This window comes from Vulpes lagopus, chromosome 12 (genome assembly GCF_018345385.1).
Source record: "Vulpes lagopus strain Blue_001 chromosome 12, ASM1834538v1, whole genome shotgun sequence".
Taxonomy (NCBI): Eukaryota; Metazoa; Chordata; class Mammalia; order Carnivora; family Canidae; genus Vulpes; species Vulpes lagopus.
Genome location: NC_054835.1, coordinates 14457713 through 14481107, shown reverse-complemented (window position 1 = coordinate 14481107; position 23395 = coordinate 14457713). Strand labels below are relative to the sequence as shown.

Here is a 23395-nt window from a genome sequence, read left to right as displayed (position 1 = left end):
TCCTGAGCATTAGGATGGGTACAGGTTTTTGAGGAAAAACAATGAGAGTTCTTTTGGCCTTGTGAAGTCTGAGATGCCCATCAGACATGCGTGTGAGATGTGGAGTTGGCTAACCCAGATATATCTGGACTTCCATCACGGTTCTGCCTTTACTGAGTGTGTTTACTCTTGGTGAGCTGCTTAACCACTCGGTCCCCCCACCCTCTCACCCCCTCCCTGGACACTTGTGAGGCTTATGTTGTGGCATTTGCGAAGTGCCTGATTCATTGCCTGGTGCATCACGGGTGCCAACAGAGGATACTTTGGGGCTTTCTAAAACTTTGCTTATGTCATCTCGTTTTCCAGCTCAGGGACATTCATGGACTTCCTACTGTCCAGGGCATAGTATGGGCTGATTTGGCTCATAGATGTGTTTTGTTTGGTCCACATAGAGATTTCTAAAACTTTGAGTTGGTTATCAGTGTGTAAAATTGGGAGAGTTCATATGCAAATTTGGATTTCCGGCTTATCTTAAAAAATTGAAAACTCTTGTAACACCGAGTTTGCATTTCTGCTGGTAGCCTGGCTAGACACCAGGCGCAGGGGCACATGCTCTGCAGCTCAAAATTGTTTTACTTTGTTGAGGTTGTTGAGATGAAATTTATAGAACATAAAGGTAATCATTTTAAAGTGAACAATCCAGTGCATTTAGTATGTTCTTGTTGTGCAAGCACTGCCTGTTTAGTTTTACAGTATTTTCATTACTCCCAAATGAAACCCCCTTATGCAGTTACTCTCCATTTCCTCTCCCTCCAGCCCCTGGAAAAAATGAGGTTGCTTTCTGTCTCTCTGGATTTATCAATTCTGGAATTCTGGATTTTTGAGAGACATGGAACCATACAGTATGTGACCTTTTGTATCTGGCACCTTTCACTTATCATCAATGTTTTCGAGGTTTGTTTGCATTGTAGCAGTGCTTCATTCCTTTTTGTGACTGAATGATACTCCACCCTATGGCTATGGAAATGCTTATCTGCTCATCCGTCTGTGGTGGGCATTGGGATTGTTTTCAGCTTTTGGCCTGTGTGAATGGTGTTGCTGCTGTTCACTGTACAAGTGAGCAACTTTTGTGTAGAAGTATATGTCAGTTACCTGTTTTCAGTCCTTTTTGGTCTATACTTGGGGTAGAATTTCTGGGCCATGAGGTAACACCACTATGTTTAGCTTTTTTTTTTTTTTTTTTTTTAAGACTATCTATTTGAGAGAGAACTTGAGCGAGCACGATCAGGGGGAAGGGCAGAGGGATAAGCAGAGTCCCCTGAAAGCCAGGACCCTGAGACTGTGACCTGAGCCAAAGTCAGACACTTAACTGACTGAGCCACCCAGGTGCCCCTATGTTTAACCTTTGGAGGAATCACCAAATTGTTTTCTATAGCGGTTGCATCATTTTACATTACTCCCAGCAGTGCATGAGCATTCCAGTTTCTTTTCATACTCACCAACACCTGTTAATTTCTCTCTATATTTTTTCATGATAGTCTGCCAAATAGGTGGGAAGTGGTATCTCACTGTGGTTTTGATCTGCATTTCCCAGTGATGTTGAGCATCTTTTCATGTGATAATTGTTCATTGTATATCCTCTTTGGAGAAATGTTAATTCATGTTCTTTACCTGTTGTTAAATTGGGTTATTTGTCTTTTTAAGTTACGAGGTTTTTTTAAATACATATTCTGGATACTAGGCTCTTATTAGATGTATGATTTGCAAATATCTTCTCCCATTCTGTTGATGTCTTTTGACTTTTATGATGTTGCTTTGAGTTAATTTTTGTATATGTTATGAAGTGTAGAGTCCAACTTTATTCTTTTGTATGTGGGTATCCAGTGTTTCCAGTATCATTTGTTGAAAAGACTATTCTTTCCCCATTGAGTGATCTTGGCACCCTTGTTCAAAGTCAGTTGACCATAAATGTATGGGTTTATCTCTGGACTATAGTTCTATTCCACTGCTCTATGTGGCTATCCTATATCAGTGCCACACTGCTTTGATCACTGTAACTTTGTAGTAAGTTTTGAGATTGGGAAGTGTTAGTTCTTTTCAGGAATATTCTGGCTGATGCTCATCAAGAAAAATAGAAAAAGGACCCAAATAAATAAGAAATGAGAGAGGAGAAATAACAACTAACAGCACAGAAATAGAAATAATTATAAGAGCATACTGCAAAAAATTATGTCAGGGGTGCCTGGGTGGCTCAGTTGGTTAAGCCTCTGACTTTTGGTTTTTGCTCAGGTCATGGTCTCAGGGTTGTGAGATTGAACCCCACATGGGGCTTCACAGTCAGAGTGAAGTCTGCTTCTCCTCCTTCTGCCCCAACTCATTAGCATGGTGGGGGAAGGGGAGAGGGAGAAGCGGACTCCCTCCTGAGCAGGGAGCCCGAAAAGGGCTCCATCCCAGGACCCTGGGATCATGACCTGAGCCAAAGGCAGATGCTTAAGATAGAGCCACTCAGGTGTCCGTAAATAAACAAAATCTTAAAAAAGTATGTCAATAAACTGGACAACCTAGAAGATACGAATAAATTCCTAAAATATACAATCTTCCAAAACTGAAGCAGGAAAAATGGAAAATCTGAACAGACCAATTACAAGTAATGAAATTGAATTAGTAATCAAAAAACTATCTAAAAAAAAAAAGTCCAGGGTGAGATGGATTTACAGGTGAATTTTACAAAAATACTTAAAGAAGAGTTAATACTTATTCTCCTCAAACTATTCAAAAAAATAAAAATAGAAGAGGAAGGAAAGCTCCCAATACATTTAGAAGACCAGCATTACCCTGATGCCAAAACCAGCCAAAGACACCACAGGAAAACCGTGAGCCAATATCCCTAATGAAAACAGATACAAAAATTCTCAACAAAATATTAGCAAACCACACACAACAATACATTTAAAGGATCATTAACCACAATCAAGTGGGATTTAATCTGGAGATGCAAGGATAGTTCAGTATTCACAAACTAATGTGATATGCCACTTCAACAAAAGGATACAAATCATAAATTATTTCAATAAATAAGGAAAAATATTTGACAAAATTCAGCATCCATTCATGATAAAAAAAACTCTAAGTGGGGGTTAGAGAGACCATACCTCAAAATACTAAAGAAATACGAAAAATCTACAGCTGACATCATGCTTTATGGTGAAAAACTAAGAGCTTTTCCTGTATGGTTAGGAATAAGACAATGATGTCCACTCTTGACATTTTTACTCAACATTGTGCTGGAAGTTTGAGCCATAGTAATCAGACAAGAGAAAGAAATAAGAGGTATCCAAACTGGTGAAGAAGAAATTAAACTACCACTATTTGCAGATGACATGGTATTATACATAGAAAATCCTAGAGTCTGCCAAAAGACTACAAGTAATGAATGAATGCAGTAAAGTCATGGGATAAAAAGTTAATACTCAGAAATTGGTAGCATTTTTATATACTAATAACAAAGTAGCAGAAAGGGAAATTAAGAAAACAATTCTGTTTACAACTGAATCAAAATAATGAAATACCTGGGAATAAACTTAACCAAGAAGGTGAAAGACCTGTGCTCTGAAAGGTAATATTTTAAGTTTTAACTATTTTATTATTTTAAATATTATTAAAGGTGACACAAACAAATGGAAATATATTCTATGCTCATGGATTGGAAGAACCAGTATTATTAAAATGTACATATTACCCAAAGCAATCTGCAGATTCAATGCAGTCCCTATCAAAATACCAAATAACATTTTCACAAAACTAGAACAAATAATGCTAAAACTTGTATGGAACCACAAAAGACCCCAAATAGCCAAAGCAATCTTGAAAAAGAAGAACAAAACAGTTTCAAGATATACTATAAAGCTGTGGTAATCAAAACAATATGGTACTATCGCAAACATAGACACTTAGTTCAATGGAACAGAGTAGAGAGCCCCAAAATAAACCCACAGTTATATGGTTAATTAATCTGTGACAAAGAAGGCAAGAATATACAATGGAGAAAAGATAGTCTCTTCAATAAGTAGTGTTAGGAAAACTGGACAGCTACATGTAAAAGAATGAAATTGGATCACTTCCTTACACCACATACAATAATAAACTCAAAATGGATGAAAGACCTAAATGTGAGACCTGAGATCTTAAAAATCCTAGAGGAGGACAGAGACAGTAATTTCTCTGATATCAGCCATAGCAACATTTTTTTTTTAAAAAGATAAATCTCCTAAGGCAAGAGAACAAAAGCAAAAATAAACTGTTGGGACTATATTGAAATAAAAAAAAAACTTTTGCACAGCAGAGGAAATCATCAACAAAACAAAGTTTACTGAATGGGAGAAGATATTTGCAAATGATGTGTCTGATAAGGAGTTAATATCCAAAAGAGCTTATGCAACTCAACACCAAAAACAAGCAAGCAAATAAAAACAAAACCCACCCCAAATGAACAGTCTGATTAAAAAATGAGCAGAGGACCTGAATAGACACTTCTCCAAAGAAGACATACAGATGGCCAACAGATACATGAAAAGATGCTCAACATCACTCATCATCAAGGAAATACAAATTAAAACAATGAAATGACAATGAAATGTCACTTCACACCTGTCAGAATGGCTAAAATAAAAAACACAACTAACAAGTGTTGGTAAGGATGAAGGAAAAAGGAATCCTTGTATACTGTCGGTGTGTGAAATTGGTGTAGTCACTGTGGAAAACAGTATGGAAGTTCCTCAAAAAATTAAAAATAGATTTATCATATGATCCAGTAATTCCACTACTAGGCATTTACCCAAAGAATATAAAAACACTAATTTGAAAAGATACATACACTCCTAGGTTTATTGCAGTATTATTTACAGTGGCCAAGATATGGAAGCAGGGTGTTATTAATAGACAAATGGATAAGGAAGATGTGGTGTATATATATACAATGGAATATTGTGTAGCCATAAAAAGGGTGATTTGTGCCATTTGAGGCAACAAGGTGGGACTTAGAGGGTATTATGCTAAGTGAAATAAGTCAGACTGAGAATGACAAATACCATATGATTTTACTCATAGATGGACTCTTAAAAAACCCAAATGAGGGGCATCTGGGTGGCTCAGTCAGTTAAGCATCTGCCTTCAGTTCAGGTCATGATCCTAGGATCATTGGATTAAGTCCTGAGTCGGGCTCCCCAGTCAGCATCAGGCTCTCCACTTAGTGGGGAACCTGCTTCTCCCCCCATCTGCATGCTCTCTCTCAAATAAAATCTTAAAAAAAAAAAAACCCAAATGAATAAACAAAGAGCAGAATCAGACTTATGACTTCATAGAGCAAATGGATGGTTGCTATCAGTTTGGGGAAGGAGTTGAAGGATTGGTCAAAATGAGTGAAGGGGAATGAGAGATAGAGGCTTCCAGTTATGGAATGAGTAACTCATGGGAATAAAAGGCACAGAGTAAGGAATAGAGTCAATGACATTGTAATAGTGATGTATTGGGACAGATGGTAGCGACACTTGTGAGTGTAGCGAGATGTATAGTCAAATCACTGTTGTACACTTGGAACTAATGTAACATTGGTGTGTTAACTATACTGAAATTAAAGAAAAAAAGAAAGATTGTTTTGGCTGAATGTTTTCCCTTGAGTTTCCAGATCAACTTTAGGATTAGCTTTTCAGTTTCTACAAAGAATCCAACTGGGATTCTAATAGGGATTGCATTCCAGGTTGCTTTGTGGGGAGTATTGCCATCTTAAGAATTCTATGTCTGCTAACCCATGAACAAGGGATGTCATGCTATTTTTTCTACATCTTCTTTAATTTCTTTTATCACTGTTTTGTAGATTTCAGTATACAAGTGTTTTACCTCCTTGGTTAAATTATACTAGATTTTTAAAAATGTCATTGCAAATGAAATGGCTTTCTTAATTTTCTTTTTAGATTTTTCATTAATATATAGAAACAACTGATATTTGTTTGTTGATCTTATAGTCTGCAGTTTTACTGACATCCTTTATAAGCTTTAGTTGTATGTGTGTGTATCCTTTGGGTTTTCCTTTTTCTTTCCTTTTTAAAAAATATTTTGTTTTATTTATTAGAGAGCAAGAGAGTGCGAGTGCACAAGCAGGGTAGGGGCAGAGGCAGGGGGAGAGAGAGAATCACAAGTAGACTCCATGCTGAGCACAGAGCCCAACATGGAGCTCCATCTAATGACCCTGCTATTATGACCTGAGTTGAAATCAAGAGTCAGGTGCTTAACCTACTGAACCATCCAGGCCACCCCTGGGTTTTCCTATATTGGATATGTCATCTACATTTAGAGAGAGTTTTATTTCTTCCTTTCCAATTTGGATATCTTTTATTTCTTTCTCTTTCATAATTGCTTTGGCTAGAATTTTCAGCACATTGAACAGTAGTGGTGGGAATGGGTGTCGTTGTTTGGTTCCCGATCTTTTTCAGTATGCTTTCAGTGTCATTGAGCATGATTTGGGTTTAAAAAAAAAAAAGCCCTTTATCATATTGAGGAAGTTCCTTTCTATGTTTAGTTTTCTGTGTGTTTTTATTATTGGATTCTGTTAAGTGCTTTTTCTCAATTAGTTGAGATGATCATCTGTTTCATTCTATTAATGTGAAGTATTGCATTGATTTTCTTATGTTGAAGCACAACCATACACCCCTGGGATAAATTCTACGTGGTCATGGCTTATGGCTTGCTGTTCAGTTTGGTTTGCTAGTTATTTTGTTGAGGATTTTTGCTTCTGTATCCCTCAAAGACATTGGTCTATAGATTTCTTCCCTCATTTTTTTTTCTTTTTGTGTGGTTTTGATAATGCTGGCCTTAAAGAATGAGCTGGGAAGTGTTCCCTCCCCTTCTGTATCCTGAAAGAGTTTATGAAGGATCAATGGTAATTCTTGAAATGCTTTATGCAGAATTTACCATGATGCCTTCTGACACTGGACTTTTCTTTGTTGGGAGGTTTTTGATTATTGAGTCAATCTCTATTTATCGCTTCACTCTTGTATTACTTGACTGATATCTGTAGTCATTTGCATTTTTGAATCCTGTCAGAGATTTAAATGGAATTCTGCCTAATTTTTAAGACGTCCTATAAAAACCCGTCCATCTTCCCATTACTCCTGACACTCTGCTCTGTTCCATCTCTGCTCTGGCCAGGTTGACCCCTTTCCGGCAGCACCTGTCTTAAATACAGTTAATTCTACAGGTTAGTAAAGTTTTCAGTGTGGTCCCTAGACCAGGAGTATGGTATCGCCCGCGAATTTGTTAGAAATGGAGATTCTCTGGCTAAGAATCAGAAACTTAGGGTGGGAGGTGGCTAGAAACCTGTTTTTCAACAAGCCCTCCAGGTGGTTCTGCTGAATCATCATTGCCATTAGAAAATAAAGAGCTCTGTGGGCTCCTGGCCCAAGTTGACATAGCAGTTGAAGCAGTTCCTCCAGATGCTGGTGGCAGAGGGACTGTGTCCAGTGTGAGTTAGTGGGATTGGGACCACAGAAGGGAGAGAGGAGCAAGGAGGTGGGATGGGAGAAGAGGGGAAGGAGGCTTGCTTGGAACAAACTGTCTGTGTATCTGGATGCAACCTCCTGGAGGCACCTGTTGGGGTTGGGGTTGGCTATCCGGGGTGAGGGGGTGCGGTCTGTGGCCAAGGAGCAGACAGTGCTTACTAGCAGAAACATTAGCCTGTGCAGCCTAGACTCCCAAGCCTAAGACTCCGCCTCCACTCCTGTTTCATTCTCAGCTTGCTTGGCAGAGAAATCAGTCAGTCATTCAGCAGGTGTTTCTTGAGCATCTCCTATGTGCCAGGCAATTCTAGGCCCAAGGACATAGCAGTGAACAAATTAAAGAGCCTGCCTGTGAGGACCTTTTGTTCTAGTTAACTATTCTTTCCTTCTTGTGGGGAACAGTCCCAGTGTTTTCCACAGGTATCAGCAGCCAGGCTGGTGGCCAGCCGGCCCCCTCATCCTGCTTGCACGGTGGATGGGGACCTCCAGGCCAGCAGCAGGGTTAGGGCAATGCAGCTTGCGCTGTGGTGAGGTGGCCATGGGACACATTGGTCTGGCTCTCAATCGAGTATGTGCTCGGGATTCCTAGCTCTCCCAACTTTCCGAAAATCTCTTCACAAAACTTTTGTGGTGTCTTCCTTGCCTTTGGGGACAAGAAACTTGCCCTGTTTTCCTCCTCACCTAGTGCTGCCCAGCCCCCATCTCCATTGCATTTTCCTGGGGCCTGTGCAGGGTGGAAGATATCTTATCCTCTGTCCTTGTCTTGTTTTAGTGTTTCTTGTTGCTGTTGACATATACCTCCCCTCCCACCCCATTGTTGGGTCCTAGATTCAGATAGGCATTTGCTACTGCACATGAGCATGTTCCGTGTTGGGTGCTGTGCCAGGCTCTGCAAACTGGCTCATGTTACGCCACCACAGCCCCACTCTAAGGCGCAGATGCTCGGACAGTACTGTCCTGTGCTGTGAGCAGTGGTTGTGAGGTATCTCCTGGGCAGGGCAGATAGAAAGGCTGTTCATATGTAAACACACCCTGTCTCCAGGAGGGGAGGAAAGGAGCTCGGACCTAGGGCAGGTTGCCTAGCAGAGACCTGTGGGCAGCAGGTGGCTGGCAGTGGAGGTTCCTCTCCAATTAGGGTCAGGAAAGAGGAAGAGGGAGAGGGGCCAATGCTCATGGGGGTCTCTCAAGCTGAGATGTAACTGGAGGGAAAAAACAGATGGTTGCTTGTCTGCAGGGAAAGGCCATGTCCATGTGCAGAGCTGCTGTGGACCAAAGGGAGGTAGGGATGGTGAGATGGGTGGCGGGGGCCCCCCTACACTCCAACACACTGTGTTCTTTCCTGGCTGCTGCTTTGTCGCCTGGGCAGGGGCCTGGCACCAGAGCGCATAGGTAGGGGCTTCAGGGCAATTTCTGGAGACTGGCTTTGCAGGTCCTGTCCCATTCACTTCTGTTCCTCTTGCTTTGGACCTCCTGCATTCTACCCACAAGGACTCGCTTTGCCCTTCTGAAGGAAGATCAGATGGTTTCTATATTGGGAAGTGGAGAGGACAGCTTTGAACCCAAACAAAACACTGGGGCCCAGCCTGTGATTTCCTTGGCTGAGCACTGGCTCTTGGTGATTATCTCAGCCTACTTGAGTGGCTGTTAAAGTGGAGCCCAAGGGGAAATGCTGGCTGTGGCTCAGATTTGGGTGGCAGCAGTTGTTGCTAATAATAAATTGGATAGCTGAGCGGACACTGCTATTGATGAGGAGGCTGAATTACCTTTCTCTGTGAAAATCCAGTGCCTGGCTTCCTGACAGAGGGGGATTCCCTTCGTAAGGATGCCACAGATAGGACTTCATTCTGGCCTGGGGCCTGTGGGCTGGTGCTGGTGAGTCAGTGAGCATTTATTGAATGTGTTCTGTGTGCCCTTAGCTGTGTGACACAATCACAGGGGTGTGTGAATGAGGGTAGGTCTGAGTGGCCGCAGCTGCTGTTCCAGGTTGGCCTGAGTCACCCTGCTTCTGGGTGGAAAAAGAGACTCGCTCTTTGCCAAGGCTGGAACTGTCCTGTTGGAAAGTTCGATGAGTCACCGAGAAGTGGGGCCGGCACCGCCGAGGCCAAGTTGCCACTGTTCTTTGCTCCTGGGTGCTGTCCGCCCAGCGCATTACTCAGAGCTGAGGCTGGATCTCAGCCCTTTCAGCTCCCAACCTGTGTTAGTTAGCTCCAGCATCTTCACTTAGGAAACACACACCTGTTTTCAACAGTAGTCTAAACACTGCCTCTGGGAAGATAGTTTCAAGAAAGCTGTCTTCTAAATCAGGAACTATCCTAAAGCTTCCGGACCATCTCCCTCAGGACGAAGCTTACTTGCAGAATGTGCTTTCTAATAGCAAATAGCAACTACCAGAAGGCACTGGCCAGGTACTTCTTGTCCATGTTCTCACTTCTTCCTCATGTGAGTCCTGAAAGGCAGGGCTGATTCTGCTTTCATGTGAGGGAATTAGGAGAGTTGGAGTAACGTGCCTCATGCCACGCAGCTGGGCAGGAATAGGCTGGCCGCTTCCTAGACCTGGCTCTGACCACTGGATTCTGTTGCCTCCTGCATCCATCTTTCTGCTGCACACAAACATCTGTAGCTCTCTGTGGATTCCAGATTAAGCCTGGATTCCTGGTATATGGAGTCTCTCAGGCTCAGAACTCAGGGCCCCTTCCTTGTCTGATCTTCAGGATGTTGACCCAGAGGCCTGTCAGTTTGATTCCCTCACTCACTGTTTGTTGAACACACATCATGCTTCTCCATCTTTCCACTTTGTCCACACAGTAACCATTGCCTCTAATGGCCTCTTCCCCCTCTCTATCAAAGTGATTTCTGGGGGTGCTTGGGTGGCTCAGTCGGTTAAAGTGTCTGTCTTTGACTCAGGTCGTGATCCTGGGGTCCTGGAATCGAGTCCCACACTGGGCTCCCTGCTCAGTGGGGATTCCGCTTCTCACTCTTCCTCTGCCAGTCCTCCTGCTTGTGTTCTCTGGCGTTCTTTTTCTGTCAAAATCTTTTAAAAACACACAAAAAGCAAACTTCTCCTTTAAGGTAAGGTGGGATCCCACCTCTTGCAAGAAGCCTTCCTTGATGTGGTGGTGTTAAAATGTGTCCACACATTTTTTCAAAAAATTTATTTATTTAGTCGAGAGAGAGGCAGAGACACAGGCAGAGGAAGAAGCAGGCACCATGCAGGGAGCCCGATGTGGAACTTGATCCTGGGTCCCCAGAATCACACCCTGAGCTAAAGGTGGCGCTAAACCACTGAGCTACCCAGGCTGCCCTCCACACATTTTTTTGATACTTCCCTGCTCAAGAGGTGAGAACTAATCCCTCTCCCCTTGTGTGGGGGCTGATTGTGGACACTGGCTTCTAATGAAGAGAACAAAGGGGAAATGATGGTGTGCAATTTCACAGACTAGGTCATAAAAGGTACTATAGCTTTGTGTCTTGAATCACTCACTCTGAGGGTGGGGGGTTACCTGCAGTATTTTGAGGATATTCGAGCAGACTGTGGACCATGTGATGAGGAACGGGGGCCTTGTGAGTTAGTGTCCCTTGTTAGAAGCAGATGCCCCAGCCCCAATTAAGTCTTCAGATGGTGCAGCCCTTGCTCATATCCTGACAGCAACCACCTGAGAAACTCTGAGTTAGAACCATCCGACTAAGCTACTTCTCAATTCCTGAACCAAAGAAATTTTGTCACTGAGTTTTGGAGTCATTTGTTACACAGCAATAGAGAAGAACTAACATACGTTAGTTCCAGCCAGAAGTGCATCATGCCTCCTCTGAACCACTGTGGTGCTGGTCATCTGTAACAGAACCCTGGACACCTTTGTTTCCTCATTAAGATCAAGTACCCTGGAAACTGGGTCCTTGCCTAGTACTTCCAGTGTCTAGTCCATGCCTTGTAGGTGCTTAATCATTTGGGGTTAACTGATTAAACAGTACAAGGGCATTGTCTAAGAACACACAGATTTTTTTTCATACAGAAGATTTTTCTGATTGACAGTTTGCATGGATAACAAAGAGTAAGCTAGGTATGGGGGTGACTCAGGGAAGCCTCAGCCTATAATACACAGAGCTGAGGCTAGACCTGGAAATGAATTGGCCTGAATCTAGAGGCTTTCTGTACTTGTATGCCTGGGCATCCTGTAATGAAGATGGGGGGAAGGGCCTGAAGCAGGAGTTGAGAGAAGCAAAGAAAGGAGTTCCAGAGCTTTCATTTATGTGTTGAAGTCTTAAAAACTATACCTGGGTAACTAATTACTCCAAAAAATAATTTACAGTTGTTACAGAAAATGTAAAAAATACTGAAAAGCAAAAAGGAAACAAAAATTATCCTTAACCTATAACTTATTTTGGCATTTATCCTTCAAGTTATTTTTTTTTCCAGATGAGTGATATGTATACATACATGCAGATCTATATTTCTGTATCCATACCTATGTACAGCTATATATATATTCTATATCTGTACATATCACATAGGAGATACACAAACACAATTTTTATACATAATTGGAAAAACAAACAAACAAACCAGGATCACCTAAACTCCATTTTTCTCACTTAGTGGTCAGTGCCTTGTGAATCTTTGTTTTGCATAATTAGCATAGGTCTCCTCATTTTATTGTAGGGGCATAATCTTATGTATTATTTACTCTTTGCCTCACTGCCAGGTAATTTGGTTGTTTCTACTTTTTTTTCCCTTAAAGATTTTATTTATTTATTTGATGAGAGAGAGAGCATGAGCGTCCACGTGCACTTGTATGCTCATGAACTGGGGGGAGGGGCAGAGGGCAAGGGAGAAGCAGACTCCCTGCTGAGCAGAAGGCAACCAGCTGAGTCCCTCAGGGGCCCCTGGATGTTTCTCCTTTTTTTGCCTTTAAACAATATCGCAACAAATACCATTGTATAGTTGCCCAAATATTGTGTTAGGGTAAATTTCCTAGAGTGGGTTTTTATACCAAAATACGTGAACATTTTAAAAGCTTTGGACGCAGAGCACCAAATTGCCCTTCAGAAAGATTATACCAGGAGTATGCTTACCTACAGTCCCTGTATCCCTAATACCATAACCTTGCCAACCTTGGGTTTTCTTTTTTACTCTTGGCCAATCTAACAGATGAAAGATGTATCTTATTTTAATTTTTTTAATAACTAGGGAGGTTGGGCATGTGCCATGTGTTTTCTGTTCATTTTATTTTTCTCCTTTAGCAAATTGTTCACATCTTTTGCACATTTTTTTGTTTCCCTTACAAAATGTATTTATTTGAAATTTTAATTATTCAAGTCATGTAGGTCTGCATGCTTGTGAAGTAGGCTGTATGTAAAGCAAAAACCCCCTTGACTACTCCCACTCCCTCTTCTCAATATAATTGCTTTTTGACAGTGGGGCAAATTCTTTCATATTATTTTCTAGGAATTTATATATATATAGGCAACCTTTGGTTTTGTTTTTGTAAAAATGGGATCATATTCTATTATTCTCCAATTTGCTCCCCGCCTACCTCTCCACACTTAATGTATCTTGAAAGAGTATTTCACATAAGCAGTAACTCTGTTGCTTTTTTTTTTTTTGAATGGCTGCATAGTTTGTTTGAAACAGCATTATTGAGATATAATTTATGTAACAAGGTCATCAATTTAAAGCAGATAATTCAGTGGTTTTTTGTATATTCACAGAATTGTACAAGCATCACAACAATTGAATTTAGAACATTTTCATCACCTCAGAAGGAAACCTTGGTACACCTGAAACTAATATAACATTGTATATTAACTATACTGGTATTAAAGAAATAGAATAAAATAAATAAATTACAAAAAAGAAACCTGCTACCCTTTAGCCATCATCTTCCAAATCTCCCATTTCCTTTAGATCTACTTTCTATATATGTATATTTGCCTTTTTTGGACGTTTCATGTAGATGGAATCACAATATGTGGCCTTTTGTATTTTGGGCTTCTCGCACTTAGCATAATGTTTTTAAGATTTATCCATGTAGTATGTACCATGAAATGAATACTTCATCCTTTTTTGTGGCTGAATACTGTTCCATTGTGTGGATATGCCATAATTTGTTCATGAGTTGATAGATGTTTAGGTTGTTTCTGCCTTTTGAATGTTATAAATATTGCTGTGAATATTGGTGTGGAAGTTTTTTTGTGGGCATGTTTTCATTTCTCTTCGGTTATATACCTTGGAGTGGAATTGCTGGGTCAAATGGTAACTCTGTGGTGAACTTTTTGAAGAACTGCCAAACTTATTTCCGCAGTGGCTGTACCATTTTGTGTTCTCACTAGTGGTATGTGAGGGCTCCAATTTCTCCATATTCTCTCCAGCACTTGCTCTTATTTCTTTTGGTTATAGCCATTCTCATGGGTGGAAAGTATTTCTCATTGAGGTTTTGATTGACATTTCCCAATGACTAATAATGTGGAGCATCTCTGCATGTGCTTATTGTTCATTTGTGTATCTTCTTTGGAAAAATGCCTTTCAAATCCTTTGCTCATTTTAAAATTATCTTCTTATTGGGGCACCTGGATATCTCAGTTGGTAAGTCTCCGATTCTTGATTTCCACTCAGGTCTTGATCTAGAACCCTGTGTTGGGTTCCCTGCTCGGCATAGAGTCCGCTTTCCCTCTCCCTCTTCCTCTGCCCCTCCCCCCACTCGTTCACTCTCTCTTCTCTCAAATAAATCTTAAAAATTTTATCTTTTTATTACTGAGTTGTAAGAATTCTTTATTCTAGATACAAGTCCCTTATATATAATTTGCAAATATTTCTCCTATTCTGTGAGGTGGTCTTTTCAGTTACTTGATAGTGTCCATTGAAGCACAAAAGTTTTTAATTTTGAAGTCTAATTTATTGTTTTTTGTTGTTGTTGTTTATGCTTTGAGTGTCCTATCTAAGCATCTGTTGCCAAATACAATGTCACAAAGACTCCTGTGTTTTCTTCTAAGAGTTTTGTAATTTTAGCTCTTACATTTAGGTTGTTGATTCCTTTTCAGATAATTTTTGTATATTGTATAGTATAAGGGTCCAACCTCATTCTTTTGCATGTGGCTATCCAGTTTACCCAGCACAATTTGTTGAAAAGACCTCATTAATTAGTCTTGGCACCCTTGTTAAAAAACCAGTTGCCATAGATAAGTGGGTTTATTTCTGGACTCTCATTTTTATTCCATTGATCTATGGGTCTGTCCTTGTGTCAGTGCCACACTATCTTGATTATTTTTGCTTTGCAGTAAGTTTTGAAATTGGAAAGTGAGTATTCCGACTTTGTTCTTTTGGCTATTCTGGGCTTCTTGAGTTTCCATGTCAATTTTAGGATCACTTTTTAATTTCTGCAAAGGATTCAGCTAACATTTTGTTAAGAGATTGCATTGAATCTGTAGATCAGCTTGGAGGGTATAGATATCTGAATCATACTGACCTTCCAGTTGTGATCATGGGATTTCTTTCCATTTATTTAGAGCTTTAAAAGTTTCTTTCATCAATGTTTTGTGCTTTTCAGAGTATAAGTTTTTCATTTCTTTTGTTAAATTTATATCTAACTATTTTGGTCTCTTCTATGCTATTGTAATTGGAATTATTTTCTTTATTTTGATTGTCCATAAATAGTGCATAGCAATACAATTTATTTTTGTATTTTGATCATGTGTCTTGGGTCCTTACTGAACTCATTTATTAGTTTTAATAGTTATTTTTAGTGAATTCCTTAGTATTTTTTAAAAAGATTTTATTTATCTAGAGAGTGCAAATGAGGGGAGGGGCAGTGGATAGGGGAAAGAATGCCAAGCAGAGTCTGTGCTGAGTGTGGAGCCCTATGCAGGACTTGATCCCCCAACCCTGAGATCATGACCTGAGCTGAAATCAAGAGTCAGACACTTAACCAACGGAGCTACCCAGGCACCCCCCTTAGTATTTTCTATATACAAGATCCTGTAATCTGTGAATAGAGATAGTTTCACTTCTTTCTTCCCAGTTTGGGTGCCATTTATAGTTTCTTTTTATTTTTCTTTTCCCTAACTGTTCTGGTTAGAACATCCAGCACAATGATAAATAGAAATTACGATAGTGGTTAGTCTTTTTCCATGTTTTATGGGCAAAGTATCTAGTTTTCCATTATTTATTATTTATTTATTTATGGGGGGGGAGAGAGACAGAAAATACAGCAGTACAACAGGGGGACTGGCAGGCAGAGGGAGAGGGAGAAGCAGGCTCCCCATTGAGCAGAGGGCCCAATGTGGGCTCCCAGGAGCTGAGGTCATGACCTGAGCCGAAGATAGATGCTTAACTGACTGAGCAACCCAAGTGGCTCTATTTTTCATTACTAAGAATATTTTTACCTGTGGGTTTTTTTGTAGCTGTCCTTTTTTCATGTTGAGGAACTTCCCTTCTATCTAGTTCGTTGTTTTTTTCTAATTTTTAATCAAGAAAGGCTTTGGAATTTTGTCAAATGCCTTTATTGAGTTGGTACATGGTTTTTGTTTTTATTCTATTCCTCTGGTATATTATAGGCATTGATTTTTGGATGTTAAACCAACTTTATACTACTGTAATAAATCCCACTGGGTCATGATACATAATTCTTCTTATAAGTTGCTGGATTTGGTTTGCTAGTAGTTTTTTTTTTAATTTTTAATTTTTATTTATTTATGATAGAGAGAGAGAGAGAGGCAGAGACATAGGCAGAGGGAGAAGCAGGCTCCATGCACCGGGAGCCCGATGTGGGATTCGATCCCGGGTCTCCAGGATCGCGCCCTGGGCCAAAGGCAGGCGCTAAACCGCTGCGCCACCCAGGGTTCCCAGTTTGCTAGTAGTTTTGAGAATTTTTGTGTTTATATTTATAGGCTGGTCTGTAGTTTTCTTGCGATGTCTTTGGGTTTGTTGTCGGGGTAATCCTAGTCTCTTAGAATAAGTTGGGAAGTGTCCCATCTCCTATTTTAAGAGTTTCTGAGGAATTAGTATTAATTCTTTTTAATGGCAGAATGCACAGCTGAAGCCATCTGGACCTGGGCTTTTTGTGTAGCTTTTTGATTACTATTTCGGTTTCTTTATTATAGGTCTTTTTAGATTTTCCATTTTCTTAGGGCCAGTTTTGGTAGTTTGTGTGTTGCTAGGAGTTGTCCATGTCATCCAAGTTAATTTATTGGCACACAGTTGCTCATACTATTTGAACATAGCTCATTGCAGCCAAACAGTGCTGCAGGGAACATCCATCCTTGTGCTCACATGGAAGGGTGTTTATAGCACAGATCCCTAGAAGAGGAATCCCTGGGTCAGACGTCTGTGCGTGTAAATGTTGGTTGTTTCTGCCCGTTTGTCCTCTTCCTGCTCATCTTTCTAGCCTTATTGATTTGCGTAAATTCTTGCTGTTTAGGAATCTCGGTTTCCCGGAGATTGGAGTTGGTACAGATGCACAGAGCCAGTGGGAAGGATAGGTTTGGGAGTCATGTGTTTCATGGCTGCTTCTGCTCAGGGGTGCTCGATGTGGGTGCCTGAAGCATGTCTTCCACACTGTATGTTCACATGTGGGGTTTCCAGACCCTGGAACCTGAATGGCTCGTGGGTCAGGGACTGTTGCCTCTGACAGGCCAGCTGTGGCCTGGGGGAGCTCCTTGTAAGCCAGGTGACTCCACAAAATCCACCTTCCATGGTGGTTCTCTCTGGGAATGCTGAGGGCTGGGGTGGGGCTCGGCAATTCTGGCTCACTGGTGCCTGCAGGGGAAGGGAGGCACACTCTACCTCCGCACGAAAAATTGACAAGGACATCCTTGTTTTTCCATTATCACTGCTGTCTTTCCTTTCCTGTTCCTCTGAGGACTGTGTTCTGGGTGCTCATTAAGTCATGCCTTGTCAGGGCCCAGATGTGGGCAGTGATGTTTTGATAAGAAAGCGTAGCTATTTTTATGGAAGGGGAACTGGGGAAACTGCTGAGAGATCTCCGCGAGTGTTCTGTGAGGAGGGGTAGAGCTTCTAGCCCATCACCCCTCCATTCCACTTCCTCCTTCTCCTTGTCGCCTTTACCTGAAATTTTCAAGGGGGCCACTAAAGCTGGTTCAATGTTTGGGCTTACATAGTTCGAGATTTTTTGAATAATCTCTCCAGGTCCCTGGAGGCTCCAATTCAGTGGTTTTCAGGCTTTGCTTACAAGCTCTAGGGTCCCAAGGAGCTGCTTTGGGGACAGGGGGTGGGGGGCAGGGGCAGGCACATCATGAGCTCAAGCTGCCATGGCTGCCCTGGCCAGAGTGGCTCTGCTCTTACTGCATAAATTTTATGTGTTGGAGTTTCATCTAGAAATGGGAGACAGGAGGACTGTGTTGCCACAAAAGTTGGGAAAGTACTTGTATTGGACACTTCGGCCTTGCTGTTGGGCCAGAAACATCCCGAACAGGACTCCTTCTGGAGGCTGAATCCTGGGGCCCACAGGTGTTTTAGGGAACTTGGCTCCTCTCTCTTGACCGAGACTGGGCAGCCGCTCCCCCCAGAGCCGCTCACCCCCAAGCCTGGGTGTGCTTGGTTTTTCCTTTTGTTGTGTGGGGGTGTTCTGGCCTTCCAGCCCTGCGAGGGCAAAATCAAATTCCCTTTTTTTTTTTTTTGATATATATATTTTTTTTAAATTGGAGTTCGATTTGCCAACATACAGTGTAACACCCAGTGCTCATCCTGTCAAGTGCCCCCCTCATTCCCTTCTGTCTTGATCCAAATGACTCTTGCGTCAGAGGAAGTCCTGGGCTAGGCTTGCAGGCCATAGGTGAGGAGACTTTCTCACAGACCTCCTGGCTGATGCATCTTCTTTGTGTCTTTCAGTCGGCGGAGTTCTTCGAAATGCTGGAGAAAATGCAGGTGAGCATCCCTGTGGTGGGGGAGCTGAGCCGAGGGTGAGGGGCCTGCTGCAGAGAACTTAGGCAGAGCTTGGGAACCCTGGGGGGAAGGGCAGAGAAGAGAAGACTCAGACTGACTCCTAGGCCATTCCATATTGTGTGGCACTGAGGACTTTGTGGAGGTCCTGGCCTGAAGAAGGGGAGAAGACAGAAAGCAGAACCCCTCCAGCAGAGCAGATGTGTGGAGGGCTTGAAAGGGTCCATTGTTCCTGCAGTGGGCTGGAAAGAAAGTCTGGAAAAGGAAGCCCTTTCCTAGAGGAGGTCATCTTGTGTCTGGGAGACAGAGCTGAGGGAGGGGTCAAACCCTGCACCTGACACTCACTTGCATGAGTCCCTTCCCTTTTCTGAGCCTCTGGCTCCTGTTTTCTATCCTTTCACAGCACTGTTTTCACCTCCCTCCAACACCAAATGTGTGGTTGTTTTTCTCCTACTGAGCGATTCTGTGACACCAGCTGGGTGTCCTACAGTTCAGCTCCATTCTGACACTCTCTACCCAGAGACAGTGTCACATCCTGCATTGCAAGGGCTCTGCCCCATGAGACTGCCTGCGACCCACTTAGGATGCCAGGCACAAGTATGCTGTCACCTGTGCTTCTAACCAAGCTATAGATTGGAAGTTCCCAGGACCCCCTGCTCAGGGTCCATTAATTTGCTAGAGGGGCTCACAGAACTCAGAACAGTTTACTTACTAGATTATCAGTTTATTATGAGGGATACAATTCAGAAACAAATGGGAGAATTGCAGGGGGCAAGGTATGTGGGAAGGTGGGGAAGAGCTTCCACGTCCTCTGGATGCATCACTCCCCCAGCACTGCCATGTACTCACCAACCTGGAAGCTCTCTGAAGCCATCATTTGTTTTGTTTTGTTTTAACTGAGCCTAGGTTGATTAAACGATTGTCCTTTGGAGATTTACCCTCCAGCCCTCTCCCTCCCAGAACCCTCTAATAGTGGTTGGTTCCCCTGGCATCCAGCTCCATCCTTAGGAGTGTCCCCAGAGTCATCTATTAACAAACTTATGATTAACTTTATGGCTTTCACTTCTATGGCTCTAGAGCTGCTTCAGGAACCAAGGACAAAAGACGAAGTGTTATAACAAAAGATGCTCCAAAATGCTCCTGTTGCTCTCATTACTTAGGAAGTTCAACACGTTTTAGAAGTTCTGTGCCAAGAATGGGGTAAAACCCCCAATATTTATTTATTTATTTGTTTGTTTATTTATTTATAGATTTTATTTGTTTATTCATGAGAGATACAGAGAGAGAGGCAGAGACACAGGCAGAGGGAGAAGCAGGCCATGCAGGGAGCCTGATGTGGGACTCAATCCCGGGCCCCCAGGATCACACCCTGGGCCGAAGGCGGCGCTAAACTGCTGAGCCACCAGGGCTGCCCCCCAATATTTATTATTACGAGTTATGCTACAGCCCCCATAAATAATAATGAAAATACCTACTTACATAGTTGTTTGGAGGAAATGAGATAATATATGTAAATACTTGCTAGGCACTGCCGAAAATCAGTGTTCAGAATGGATTTGGGGGGGCCTTTCTCATTGCTCTTCACCAAGGGGCCAGGGCTTACAGGTAAGAACTGCTGCCCTGGGGAATATGAGGAGTCCAGAAGGCTTAACTGATACAGGTAGAAAGGATGGAAGGAAGATGCTGACAATAGCACATGTACTTTTTTTTTTAAAGATTTTATTTATTTATTTAGAGAGTGCTAGTGGAGGAGGTGGGAGGTGCAGAGGGAAAGGGAGAGGGAGAGAGAGAATCCCAAGCAGACTCTGCACTAAGTGTGGAGCCCAATGTGGAGCCCAATGCAGGGCTCGATCCCACCACCCTGAGATCATGAGTTGGATGCCTAACTGATATGTGTCCCAACAGCACATGTATTTTCAGCACTTTACTCAGCTCAGACATTAAGGAGTATTAGCTCATTTCTTTCTGGTAACGCCCACCGGAAGCAGCTATATTATCATCATTGTCCCCTCTTTATAGGTGAGAAAACTGAGGTACAGAGATCTTACTTAAAGCACTTATGTCATGTCCTTTATACCCTAAGTAGATGCTGCTGACTTGTCAAGGAAGGGAGATTCTGCGGTCATGGTCTGGAAACTCTAGGGGAAAAGCAGATAGGGTGCCCCTGCAGTCCTGAGATATAGGTGGGGCTGCTGAGGTGCTTGCAGGGAAGCCAGGTCTCCTGAACTCTCAAGGAACAAGTTATTAAGATTCTCTTCTGTGCCCAGCAGTATGGGGACTGCAGAGTATGATATTTAGGGAACTTAGTCAAGTTGTGGAAACAGGATTGGCTTGCACTTTGACGGTGAGCAGTGAGAGATAGTGTGTAATTATGTGCTCAACTGCCTGGGGTAGAGCTCCAAATCTCACCCCGAGCTCATGAAATCCCACTTCTTAGGGAAGCTGATAGGGGATATGTGGCTTACCCTGCTTTCTCTTTATTTGCTCCCATAATCCACCGGTCACCCCCAGCTAGAGACCCCTGCTTCCCCCACAAAGGGCTCTCTGAGTGCAGAATTCAGCCTCACTTAACTGGCCTCCTGTCTGTCTGTCATTTCTGTTTCCAGACTGCTGGACTTCTCAACTAGATTGGGACCCTCTTGAGGGCAGGGGTCTGGTTTTTACGCTCCCTCTGTGTGTTTGAGGCAGCAGCTGTCCAAGGGTCTACCTATTCCATCTCAGTTGAGATGGTCAGGGGCTGGAATCAAACTTCTCAGGCTTTAGGTCCCTGTTGTGTGCCATGCCAGGCCCCATCCTCCAAGAGGCCTGCAGTTTCCAGCTCCTCTGATTATACAAAACTCACATATGGGTCAATAGTGGGAGCGAAGCAGGTGGCATGGTATGGCCAGATCCTGTCCCGGGGTGTGGGTGCCACCCCTTCTCAAGACTTTGGCTGCGGACACTGAGTCTCAGAGCCGTCCAGTGCCCAGTGTACTCTTTGAGCTATGGAGACCTGAACCTCAGATCCAGGGTTCCTGACCTAGCACCTGAGTGTGGAGGAACTGGAAGAAGGGCACAATCCCTGTGAAGCAATGTGGACTAAGTACACAAGCACTGGGCCCATTTGGTCCTGGGTTCAAATTTTTACCCCTGATACTGCCTAGATGAGTGTCCTTGGTCCAGTTGCTCTGCCTCTTTGAGTCTCCATTTCTTCATGGTAGGGAAGAGGGGGGATAACGATCATGCCTTTTGCAAAGGCAGGCACACAGAGGGGAGAGGGCCCAGAGCTAGGTGGAGGCTCTGTCCTCAGGGAGAGGAGGGGAGAGAAGGGGAGGAGGTTACTTTCCTGCCCAGGGGCTGTTCCCAGGCAGGGGTGACTAATGCAGGACAAACAAAACAAACTCCTGACATCACCCCCCTCCCCACCCGCCCAGTTTGCTTCCCTGGACAAGGGTCTACAGGGCCACCCAGGTGGTTTTCTTCCTGTGTGGGGAGAGGAGCACCTGTCCAGTGGGAGGGGTCCTCCCACGCCCTCCTGAGCAGTGCTGTGCGGTGACTCAGCCCCAAGAAGTCCGGAGAAGCTGGAGTCTAAATCCAGCCAGTGAGCAGGAGCTGTGGACTCAGGGCTGTGGGATATGATCGTGCACTTGGATGGACAGCCTGGCTTCAGATCTGGCCCTGCTACTCTAGCTGTGCTCCTTGTGCCTCAGTTTCCTTTGGTATCAAGGTGCTGAGGGTTTCTTAGGAGACCACAGTGGGAGGGTGCTGAGGAAGCTTAAATCCTCATGTGTTGTGTTATGTTATGATAGCATGGTCTTATCTCCCAGTTGTCCTACCATCTCCTACGACTATTTAGTTATTTATTCAATCATGTGCTCCCTTCTTGAAAAAACCCAGTCCAGTCAGATCTTGACCATAGGACCATGGGACAAGGAACTGCTTCCCAGAAGTGAATGAGCCCCAAACTCCCTGCCTGTCACCTGTGGGTCTGTGCCCCAAGGAGGGAGGGGAGCTCTGGGGCACCAGGTCCACAGTACTGGGTTTGACACCATTCAGGTGTTCCCATCTTTGCCCCTTACCTACTGGTTCTTGGGGCCTGGCAGAGAGATTTCGGTGTCAGGTTGGTAATACTTCTTGGTAATAATGACCTATGGCAAAACTAGCCCCTCTTTCAAAGGCTTAACATATCATCAGCATTTAACCTTTACCAGGATAGTAGCTGCTATTACTGTTCCCCTTTTACAGATGGGAACAGTGAGCCACAGAGGTTTTGTGACTTGCCCAGGGTCCTAAGTGGCAGTGTGCAGATTTGAACCCTGGGGATCTGGCTCAAGTCTGTGCTCTTGTCTGCCTGTCCTCTTGCCTTACTTGGAGCTGAGGACCGAGTGTGACAAGGTGTGTGATGTGTAAGGACCCAGCACCCATTAGCTGTCTTACCAACCCTGTGAAGGCAGGTGCTTGAGAATACCAAGGGAACCCTCCATTTGGCCTCTATTTTATGACCTTTTCTTTTCCACGAATCCTCTTTTCCTTGTTTCTGCAGGGAATCAAGCTTGAAGAGCAAAAGCCAGGACCCCAGAAGAACAAGGTGGGGTGTGTGGGTGAGGTGCAGCCCAGTGGGCCCGACGGGGGGGACGGCCGGTGTGCTGGGGTCTGCTGTCTTCGATCTACCCTTCACCAGGAGCTACTTAAGTGGATGTGCCTGTGTTGACTGGTACCTGGTGGGCAGTAAGAGGGCCCTGGCTTGATGCCTTAGGGCAGCCTGAGTGTGGGCTGGGGTGGAAGCCTCGGGTGAGACCTAAGGCTCCTGGCTTGGTCTAGCTCTTCTGTATCTGCTTCTGCAAATGAACCGCACACAGCATTTAGAGGAATTAGGCTCCGGGCTCCAGTGATCCTCAGCTCTCTGCTTCAGTTTCCTTTCCCAAGGCCCAGGGGTATAGCTCATTACTTGGAGGTCAGTCAGCTCCCTTGCCTGAAGGCCCGACTGGGTGGGATC

At 43.4% G+C, this 23395-nt stretch overlaps 1 protein-coding gene across 4 annotated transcripts in view; it reads left to right on the top strand.

Moving 5' to 3' along the window:
* Positions 1-23395, top strand: part of RAP1GAP2 (RAP1 GTPase activating protein 2) — a 217700-nt gene that overhangs the window by 141012 nt on the left and 53293 nt on the right. For all 4 annotated transcript variants that reach the window (XM_041725283.1, XM_041725286.1, XM_041725285.1 and 1 more), the window contains 2 exons: positions 18370-18405; positions 22943-22987. In XM_041725283.1, coding sequence (XP_041581217.1) covers positions 18370-18405; positions 22943-22987 — 81 coding nt within the window. The remainder of the gene's footprint in view (positions 1-18369; positions 18406-22942; positions 22988-23395) is intronic.